This window comes from Schistocerca nitens, chromosome 9, assembly GCF_023898315.1.
Source record: "Schistocerca nitens isolate TAMUIC-IGC-003100 chromosome 9, iqSchNite1.1, whole genome shotgun sequence".
NCBI classification, from domain to species: domain Eukaryota; kingdom Metazoa; phylum Arthropoda; class Insecta; order Orthoptera; family Acrididae; genus Schistocerca; species Schistocerca nitens.
Genome location: NC_064622.1, coordinates 436,790,581 through 436,801,833, shown reverse-complemented (window position 1 = coordinate 436,801,833; position 11,253 = coordinate 436,790,581). Strand labels below are relative to the sequence as shown.

General features: G+C 39.6%; 1 protein-coding gene across 1 annotated transcript; it reads left to right on the top strand.

Annotated features, from left to right (window-relative positions):
- The first annotated feature begins 2,699 nt into the window (after positions 1-2,699).
- Positions 2,700-9,008, top strand: LOC126203903 (fatty acid-binding protein, muscle-like). Its single transcript, XM_049938290.1, has 3 exons — positions 2,700-2,842; positions 6,848-7,128; positions 8,828-9,008. The coding sequence occupies exons 1-3, from the start codon at positions 2,761-2,763 to the stop codon at positions 8,876-8,878; spliced, it is 414 nt and encodes a 137-aa protein (XP_049794247.1). The 5' UTR covers positions 2,700-2,760; the 3' UTR covers positions 8,879-9,008.
- Positions 9,009-11,253: the final 2,245 nt, after the last annotated feature.

Here is an 11,253-nt window from a genome sequence, read left to right as displayed (position 1 = left end):
GACATTTGGTCGGTATGCGGAATATGAGGAGGACTATGAAACGTGATGGTGAAATACATGGACTTAGTAATTTTTTCTTAATATCTCGCTTGTGGCGTTACCCCAAAGTAGTTTGATGAATTCATTTCGGTTTCGTGGAGAAAGGCAAGATACAAAGTAGGAATCTGTTTGCTTGAGCGTTCACAACTGAATCATATTTGGCAAGTAGCTCGAAAGTTTCGAGAAAGTTTCCTTAATCATCACTTTCACAAAGATTTTCTGATTGACCATGCAAGTGTAAGAGTAATAGGAAGTATCTGACTGTGAGTAACCTCTTTTTCTCGCCTGAGATGTAACTGCTGCGGGAGAAGGCGGCTGCTGTATCTGTGGTTTGGCAGATCTTCCTCTGAACCAAAGAAAGCTGTCAATATGGCGATAAGTAGTTACGTAACCAAGAAAATTTTCTGAAATATTAATGACATAAATTGCGGTTTTGTCACACCGTCTTGCTGCTAAAACTCCTTTAAACTTCTGTGGAATGTTTAGATGGGCTCTACTGGATTGACTCACATACACACACTGTTTTTGTTAACCACAATGGATGCCCATATGAGAATTTATTTACTTTGCGCTGCGTCAATTTATTGAATACTTTCAACTCAAACGATTCTGTGCTTCACCCTCGTAATAAATAATTTTTACAATAGCTTTAGTGTCCCCAGTTCATTTGATAACCTTCTGATTCGAAACTCTTGATAAATTTTCTGCGTCGAAAATATTAGTTAATCTCTCTGTTCTCCTCCGTCTTCTCCTTTGTCGGACCCTCTTCTCCGTCGAAGACATCAGTACCCTGATGTCTCTTTACGAATTCAATGTCTGATTATAACAATGACATCACATATCTGAGGCAACATGTTCATCCAACTGGTAGATAAACTTCAAAAACATCCCTTCCACAAATATACAATTCATTTCTCCGCTAACAAAAAGATCTTTACATCGATACATCCTTCCATTTCAGACTCCTATTGTCATCTGTCTCTTCCACCTCGATGTAATTACAGACGCCACACGGGGTAGCCGTGAAGTCTAGGGCGTCTTGTCAGGGTTCGCGTGGCACCCTCCGTCGGAGGTTCGAGTCCTCCCTCGTGTATGTATGGGTGTGTGTGTTGTCCTTAGCGTAAGTTAGTTTAAATTAGATTAAGTAGTGTGTAAGCTTAGGGACCGATGACCTCAGCTGTTTGGTCCCATAAGCCCTTACCACAAGTTTCCAAATTTCCAATTACAGAAAAGGTTCAACCTATCGAGCTATAGCACTTAACGTTTACAATTAATATAGTACATAAATTACATTTGCATTTACGTGAAAATAACACAACACATATTTACAGGTTACATTGGGTTCGTCTATATACACGCTACAATTTAAAATTCGTGTTGTGACTACGAAGGCTTTCCCGGCGTAATAATTGATAATATTCTTCTCGGGCTGCATACCCGAGAAGAATATTATCTAAAATTCGTGTTGATAAACGAGGGCTATTGGAAAAAGGAAGGAATGATCGAAGGCGAAACTGATTCCACAGTGAAAAACCGATGACGCTTTGGACAGATGTGTTGGGCAGTGTCCCTGTTATGCGCAAAGGAGTGTCACGTTGCTCTTCTCAGTTTTGAGCGTACAGTGAGCTCGTAAAGCTGCCTAGAAAATAATGTCTCCTGCCAAGAAAGGATGCCTGCCGAAAGATTCCGCTTGATTTCATGCAACCTTACATAACTGTGTGAACTTTCTTCTTCATGTCAGTTCTCCGCCGCACACTGCAAGGACAAAGAGCACGCTCTTGTAGCGTTTTTGACTGGAAGTGTGTGATCACCCACCATAAAGCCGAGACTTCTCTCCCCTGATTTTCATTTCTGATCAAATTAACCGCTGGCTATGAAGAAAAAATACTAATGTTCAACTCGCACACCGTATCATTAATTCAGGCAGGAGAATCAGTCACTCAGTTGCCGGAAGACCTACCCAAATTCTCTTTGTTTTACACAGACACACATACACTCTTAAACCAGTTATTGCAGTATTTAATGTTTGGTTCACTAACGCAGCGGCCACGATTACTGCAACTTATTTTTGGGAGTAATCCCTTCATCCTTAGTCCCCTCAGACTGCAGGAAACGAATCAATCCCCCCGTTTCCTGTTTGGTGCATTCGCAATAAAATTCTCTGAAATCTTTACAATTAAAGCTACTTGCTGAACCAGTACAGTTAATGCATAAGAATAACAGTACGATTAAGGAGTGTCATTATTGAGTGGATGCTGCCAACCTACTTAACAGAAAAATATTGCTTTTAGTTACTGATTTGCACCAGCATACATAGACAGTTAAAAAGCAGATAATTTTATAACTGCTCTGAGAAAAAAATAATTCCTTTTATAACTAAATAACTTGGAACGACATCTGACGAATTCATTGTCGAATATAGCCATTTCGGAAAGTATGATAAAGGCTGTGAATGCCATAGCAAAATTTTCTGTTTCAACAAGATTCCGTCATAAACTGATATGCCTTCTATCAGCGGACGCGTGTACTGATAAAACAAGAAAATATCAGCAGGACTGCCGGATATCGTACTGCTAATCGGATACTTAATCACTACTTATCAAAGGAAGTGACGGTTGAGCGAATGATACGGTTCGGTAATAAGTAGACGCACACACAGCCACAAAACACTGTGGACTCACTGATTCTGCCGCTACAGCTGAGTGGAACAACGCGTTTAAGATGGTGAAACAGTTTTCAGGAAAGAGCTATGCGCTGGACGCTGGCAGCATGGAAAACATGGAGGCGTTTCTAGACGCCAGCGGTAAGTGAATAGATTAGTTACTTTTGATTAGCTTTGGAAAATAGGTAACATATTATGAAAAGCAGCAAAGATCTAAGGCTCTAATTACACTGCAGCAGAGAGATCTCCAAAGTTTGAGAAAGTTACGTGAAAGATTTGTGGGAAACTTATCAGTGAAGAAACTGTAAAAATCTTGGAAGCTTTTCGATTAGTGTGTGCAGTCACATAAAAAATTCGTAGGATAATGTTTCGGTCAAACATTTCCAGTGATTTATTGGGGAGCAAAGAAGGAGCATTCACGAAGTTGCACTGAATTAAAACAGCTGGGTGTACCCTGGGAAACGTCACAGATACGCATTTCAACTATAACTACAGTGCAAAAAGAAGTGGCATCGATGCCGCAAGGACATTCTTCAAAACAACTTAAGTTAATACTGAAAGACTAAGCAAATGTTATCATCTGTAATATGCAAACGTCAGAGAATTGAATTTTAATGGTTCTTGAGATCCACAAATGATTGAACTATAGACGCCCAAAAACTGAAACGATAAAATTGGCAATAGAAAGACGTATACAGCAGTGGTATATTTATCAAATCAGGCATTCATGTAAAGTCTTCCCAATAGGCCGATAATAGTGATATTGTGGTCGTCATTTTAGAACTAGACTCTTGCACCGCCACATTGTATTACATACCTCGCAAACAGTTCTCAAATGTTTGAAACTAATCAATTTTGGAACTGGAATATAACAGCACTGCCCAAAACGGCGAAGAATTGGAAAAATGTGCCGAACAAGAAGACTTTAAACTCCTACATGACATGAAGCATCGGTGATTTAGCTTGGGCAGTAAGTGTATCACGGATACTCTTGACCAACATGTAAAACTTGTAGAATATCCGATACCCAGAACACAGCATCATCTAATCATATGCTGAATCAGTGGGTCTGAATCTGGAAAATGTTAGGACGTTTCACCTTCAAGAAGACAAGATGTAATGGTTTAGAACTAAAGCTAGACCAAGAGATAAAGAGCTTGGAAGCGACGGTGGAAAACTACGAGGTTTTCGTAGACCTAACGAAGAAAATATCACGTAACCATTATCCTCGATGATACCGGACCCAGTGCCTAACGTGACCCGCGGAACACGCCAAGCAACTACTATAACTTGCATCATTCAACGACGGAAGAAATGAAAAAGTGATGAAGCTGCTTGATGGTCTGGACGTGAAACAAAATAGCAGGCTTTTTTCTCTGAGTCATTAGTCTTCTAACTAGTTTGATGCGGTGCCTCTCCTTTGCCAACCTTCCCATCTGAGAATATCACTTGCACCTTATGTCCTCAATTATTTACTGGATGTATTCCAGTCACTGTCTTCCACTATAATTTCTACCCTCTACAGTTCCCTCTAGTGCCATGATAGTTATTCTCTACGTCTTCACACATTTCCTTTCATCATGACCCTTCTCCTGGACTGTGTTGTCCATATGTTGCTTTTTTCCTCGATTCTGCGGGGAATCTCCTCATTCTTTAGCTTAACAGTCCACCCAATTTTCTTCATTCTTCTCTAACACCGCATCTCGGACGGTTAGTTCTGTTTTCTTTCAGTTTTCCCACACTCCACGATTCACTAATGTACAATTTTCAGACATTTTTTCCTCAGATTAAGGTTTATGTTTGCGACTAGTAGACTATTTTTCTCCAGGAATGTCCTCTTTTCCTGTGCTTGTCTGCTTTTTATGTCCTCCTTGCTCCGTCTGTCATGAGTTAATTTGCCTTCGTCCAGCAGACGTAGATGGGGATTAATAATGAAACTCAGCCATGATTCAAGTGTAAATTAGTCCCCTTTCAGGGATGTTACACCTGAGCAACTTGTCTACCGGATCCCAAGATTGTGCAGAAAGTCTCATGTAGTGGATTTGCTTAAACCTGGAAGGAACTCACAGAACCAAAAAGCTTCCGCATGGTGTCTCTCCTATGAAAGTTGTAAAAAATGTTTTGAATGAGTGATCAGTGAGAGAGTAGGAGGAAAAATAGACGAGGTGATAGTATCAGAATAAGTAGGATTCAGGTCACTGAAATCTTACTGTAAACAAATGGTTAACGTTACCTCCATATAAGAGGCTATAAGAGGCAATCTGTGACAACTGACATTTTCATTGATGTAACTGGACGTCTGAAACTGTTAACCATTTAGCATAAAAGACCTTATATTGTGCAAAATCTACTACATTAACGACTACACAGTTATCATAGCTCCGGCGAGTTTAATTTTCAACAATTACAGCACTCCTCTGTCAACCCGATAGAATTGTGCTGTATTAAATACAATGATCAACCACTTTTTGTATGACAGCTATGTGTATTTTTACTTATGATTCAATTATTTTTGTGTTGCTTTATAGCAGTACTATGTTGCAAACGTTTGCTCGTATTTTTTAATGGCAGTTAATGAAATTAATAGTTGTATATCCATTAAGAATCATACTGTATGGATAAATGACTGCATTAATTTAAAAAAAGAATTTATCAGCACCAAGAGCACTCCCTGTAGCTCCTCTTTATCATCCATGGTACACGTGAATAGATATTTTACACTCTTAGAAGTATGACGATGTCTGTTCAACTCCTCTATACTAAACGGATAAATCGATAACATAGTCTCATTTTCAGATTTCCTGTGTAACGATTTCTAAGACGATCAAACATTCGATTTTACGCATTTTATGTAATTACTGACCGAATTTAATATATTATTATTATCTACTCAGTAAGAGGAGTAGTCTTACGTCAGTGTTTCAACACAGTAAGTCAATTACTAAATTTAGAAATAGTGTACGTATATTACTAGAAGCACTGAAACTCACGAGGCAAGAAATTACCCACACTACATTAGCCCAATATTAAAAAAATGAGAGCAATTTGCGACTTCCAACAAAACTGACACATAACTTCAAACCTTTCTGAAACTTTTTCTCTGCGGCACCCTCACAAAATAATGAAAACTAAAATAATTGTCGCTTACTACATTTTCACTGTTCCTACAGTAAAACTTTAGAATCAGGCATGACTGTTTACATTGTTACATCTTTCCTACTAACTGTATTCGCAATATATCATGCAGACAGTATCCTCATACACCACTGAATGTACCGCTTAAGTTATGTTTTGCATAACAAATGATATGACATCATGAGTATTAGTATGTGTGACAAACCGGGCTTCCTTAAAAGTTCAAATAGCCCAGACTACACTAAGGTGATATCTCCAAATATCGTCGTGGACCTCCTGTTTCCTAGAGTTGTGCAGCAAGTTGATGTAGCATGGACTCAAAAAGTCGTTGGAAATCCCTTGCAGAAATACTGAGCCATACTGTCCATGTAGCCATGAATAATCGTAAAAATGTTGCCGGTGCAGGATTTTGTGCACAAACCGACCTCTCTATTATGACCCACGAATATTTGATGGGACTCATGTTGTGTGATCTGGGTGGCCCAATAATTCGCTCGAATTGCCCAGAATGTTCTTCAAACCCAATGTGAAGAATTGTAGCCCAGTATATACTTGTCGATTGTTTGATTATGAAGCTGCATAGAGGCTTCCAACCAACTTCAAACATAATTTCAAAAATTGTCTAAACTGTTTCTCATTTAAAGCCCCACAAAAAATGGAAAAACGTTGTTCTTTGTGCAGATATATATGAGCACCAACTTTGACGTTTTAATTCACTATTTCTTTACTGTACCTCTAGTTGGTACGCATTTTATACATGGGAGCTCGATTCTCTTTTATAATATGTCACGGCCTGTGATGGCTGGATGATGATGATATAAAACGATCATCATTACTTGTGGGAAATATTCTGAGTAAAGACAATTTATGTAAACTAGAAGCATATGTGATGCTCATCTGTAATGGAACAATCTTTTCAAGCAAAAGTACGTCTTCACTTATTATCCGACACAAACTATTATCTAACACCTGACAACAGCCTGATACTGAGTACTTCATTCTGATCCACAGGAGTGACAGACGCTACTCATCGCCAGGTGGCTCTGACAGCGAGGGACATCCTGACGCTGACACTGGAGGGTGACAAGGTGACGGATGTGACGCAGCTGGGCGAACACAAGATCGTGCTCACCTACCGCCTGGGGGAGGAGTTTGTGGAGGACACGGCCGGCCGCAAGAGGAAGAGCACCGTTACCCAGAGGGGGGCCGACACGCTGGTCAAGGTCGAGAAGTACGAGGACGGCAAGGTCGTCACCATAGAGAAGACCTTCAGCGCCGACAAGATGGTCGCGGTGAGTCCAAACACAATACTCTCGCTCTCAGCACGTTATGTTTTGCATGCATACTTGCTACTTGTGTGTGTGTGTTATATGTGTATTTGCAATATGCTGGGACTTCATGATGAATTTTCAATTAATTAATAGAAGCCTTTTATCACTGCTGCGCCAAGCTAGATTTTGAGAATTACTTCTTTAATGTCACGTGCAAGTACGGCTTAATTCATGTATGTGAGCACAGGTCTGTTGAATTGTGGCACTAAAGAGATAACATGATCTCAGATATTCTTGTCGGTTTTAATCACCATTCCGAAACTACAAAAAGAGTCCTGATAATACAAACAGTACTGCTGAAATCTTGTGAACATCACCTCCACGAAGATCATCTCGATTAAAAATGTTTGATGCAGTACTTGGCCTACAATTCGCTTAGTGTAATGCTTTCACGGAATGTGCAGAATATCAAATACAGTTTTGTCCTTTCTTCTTCTGTGTCGTTCTGGCAGTGACACTGTTGAGTCTAAATGCATTCCATTATTACTCCGCAGCAATAATCATTTTAACTAATGGTTCAAATGGCTCTGAGCACTATGGGACTTAACATCTGAGGTCATCAGTCCCCTAGAACTTAGAACTACTTAAATCTAACTAACCTAAGGACATCACACACATCCATGCCCAAGGCAGGAGTTGAACCTGCGACCGTAGCGGTAGCGCGGTTCCAGACTGAAGCGCCTAGAACCGCTCAGACACCACGGCCGGCTTTAACTAATGTATCTGCAATCATTCCATTATTCATTAACTTATTCATAATTATCGTTAATGTTTTGTTTGGGAACACTTTTTGATAAGGACTATTTATGTGGCATTTTTACTACCCTCAGTTGAAATAGTTCTTGTTGTTAGTTTGTTACTCCATCAGGTATCACACTGTAGTCTTATCGAAAATATGATTAGCAACTTTAATTTTAATCTATGAACGTTTATTGGGATTTCAAATGTCAGATCAAATTCCGATCTCAGGTGCTTAATATGAGTTAAAAGAAGCTGCATAATCAGAAAAAACGTAAGGCATTACAGAATATTTTCTAATTGTTATGAGTTCAGTAAATATATTTATTTGAACATTCAACAGTAGCATCAAAGATCCCTCTCATGAACGTTGCCTGCAATAGTATCGAAAATGTTGGTAGTTCTTTCATATATGATGCCGTCTCTCTCTCTCTATCTCTCCCCCCCCCCTCTCTCCCTCTCTCTTTCTCTCTCTCTCTCATACACACACACACACACACACACACACACACACACACACACACACACACACACACACAAATTATTTATTCGAAGGTATTTTAGCCTCAAAAGCCTGTGCTTGTACATTATAAATTATGCTAATCAAGGAATAGGGAATTACTGTAAACAAAGCCAAGCTATCAATATTTCATTTCTTATCTGTTCTGTTAAAGCTGTCTTAGTTTGTCTATTCCACTACCCGTCATTATGTTGTGAAAAACTTAAGTTTTTTAATGCACAAAAGGCAAAAAAAATCTCTGCTATTCTTCATGAGTTGCAGCAATAAAGCAAACTGAGACACTGTACCATACTAGAATACCGTTATATACTCTGTTATTGGCAATTATGTTATAGTATAGGCCAGATGAGACAGTAGTATGTTGCCATTACTAATTAAAAAATTATATTTTTTCTATTTCAGACCCTCGCTATCGGGAACGTCGCAGCGAAAAGGATCTACAAAGCAGTCTGATATCTGTTTCTAAATTACAATAATTTATATGTTTATTGTGTAATTTGTTAAAAACACTTTATCAAAAAGGTACTTGTCCTGACTTTTCTCTACCACTGTGTCTTAAATTATTGTAGACATGCAGACTATTTCACGAATAAACTAATTTAAAACTTTGAGGTCCGATCCCATAATTTCACAATTTGTATTCCTTCATTTTAAAAACCAGAGAGGACTGAATAATAAGTAACATATTTAATACCTATACTGGAAATAATACAGTGAGTATTGAAGAACTGCATCAAAACTGTGTTTTCAGATGCTCCTTTTGGGATGTGGAGGTTTACTTTGTGGATAAAGGACTGAATATCTTTCCTCCGCCACAGTAAGAAACGTGCAGCTAATGTGTTTTATTCTGTTGGATGGAAGTGTGCTTGAAATTTGTTGTACACGTGTATAACGAGCCATTGTGGTGATTACGTCCAATGTAAGCTACTGTAGTGTAACAGAATATGGACTGTCATTGAAAGAAGAGAGATCCACTGAACAGTGCGTCACGTAAATATTGGAAATTATTGCACATCTTAAGTTTCGAGAGCATTCATTCAGCTCTCTTCATTTTTCTTGCGGTACTTCCAAACAACTTTGTGTTCAAGATGAACTGCGTCAGATTTATTCTTCAGTTATGCCAACATTTGACAGGAACTAACTTTTGTCAAATAACATTTTCCTCACTTTCATTAATTTACACTTGTCGTTCTCTTGCTTACGAAACTAAAAAACATTACACCCTGACGACGCTCGTGGATCAAATGGCTCTGAGCACTATGCGACTTAACTTCTGAGGTCATCAGTCGCCCAGAACGTAGAACTAATTAAACCTAACTAACCTAAGGACATCACACACATCCATGCCCGAGGCAGGATTCGAACCTGTGACCGTAGCGGTCGCTCGGATCCAGACTGCAGCGCCTAGAACCGCACGGCCAGTCCGGCCGGCGACGCCGCTCTTTAAATACTACTTTTCCAACAATGATGTTTAGCAATTCTTTATGTTTCCATTCTAAACTTTATGTTTGATAAGCCATCTACAGCACTAAATAGTTCTTTTTTTCAAGTACAGCAGTTATTGGTGTTTTATATGTGGTAATTAGCATTTGGTATCTGCTACCTTAGACATTTATTTCTGGGCTGATCTTTTATTTCACGTCCTAAACTGATTTTCTGAAGCACAAGGTAGGATGCAGTGTAGATAAGGTGCGACGGTGAGTTGTACCCTATTCAAGACAAATTTATCGTCAGATTGAATCAGTAACTCGCACAATGTGAACTAGATAACATCCGATTAACGATTACATCGACATGAGCATCTAGATACATACTCTGCAAGTCACCGAGCGGTGTGTGACTCTGGCTACGTTGTACCACTATTAGGCATTTCCTTTCTGCTCCACTCACAGACAGCGCGAGAGAAAAACTACTGGTGGCAGTAGGATCGTTTACAGGCAGCTTCCAGTGCTAGTTCTCTGGTTCTCTCAATAGCATTCCTCGAAAGGAACGTCGCCTTCTCTCCAGGGAATCCTATTTCAGTTCCTGAAGCATCTCAATAATACTTGCATGTTGATAAAACCTACCGGTGACAAATCTAGCGGCCCATCTCTGAATTGTTTCGAAGTCTGCCTTCAATCCGACGTAGCAGGGATTCGAAACGCTCGAACATGATTCGAGGTTGGGTCACACTCGTGTTCTATAAACTGTCCCATCTACAGATGAGCCACATTTGCCTAAAACACTCCCAATAAATTAAAGTCCACCTTTTGCCTACGCCAGTTCTAACCTTATACGTTCGTTCCATTTCGTACGGCATTGAAACATTACGCGTAGCTTTTTAGTCGATCTGACTAATGTCGGAGGCCACGATACAGGTCCTCCTCGCCTCCTGGCCATATCAGTGCGTCAAGTATCGTCTCATCATAGCAGTAAAATGTGTCGGTGCCCCATCAAACACGTAGCACACTGTCTGGTGTTGCTTTTAGGAAACGTCCTCAAAGAACCTTGGAAGGTGATGCCGCAGAACATGTTTGGTAACATGTACTAATGCACAGTATGTGGGTCGAAGCCTAGCTGATTCTAAAAGCGAGACTTGTGATAATTAAACATAACTTCATGAGTGAAACTTACTTAATCCGTAAATAAAGTGTTATTTTCAAACATGGGGTTGCCTACAGCTTATTGTTGCGTCCACTGACAGAAAGTTGGTCTAGGACCAAAGTCCACCTCATTAAGAGACTGAACTATCGGAAGTGATACGGGTTCACTGCACTGCGACAGATTATTCTCCAAACATAACTGTCGCTCATTCCAGGGATTTGTGTGGGAAGTCTCCTTGTTTGATG

What these genes read in the sequence shown, in the direction of transcription:
- LOC126203903 (XM_049938290.1), top strand. Translation starts at nt 2,761, where the DNA reads ATGGTGAAACAGTTTTCAGGAAAGAGCTATGCGCTGGACGCTGGCAGC. An exon ending in GGCGTTTCTAGACGCCAGCG is followed by an intron (nt 2,843 to 6,847) that starts GTAAGTGAATAG and finishes TCTGATCCACAG; the next exon opens with GAGTGACAGACGCTACTCAT. An exon ending in GCGCCGACAAGATGGTCGCG is followed by an intron (nt 7,129 to 8,827) that starts GTGAGTCCAAAC and finishes TTTCTATTTCAG; the next exon opens with ACCCTCGCTATCGGGAACGT.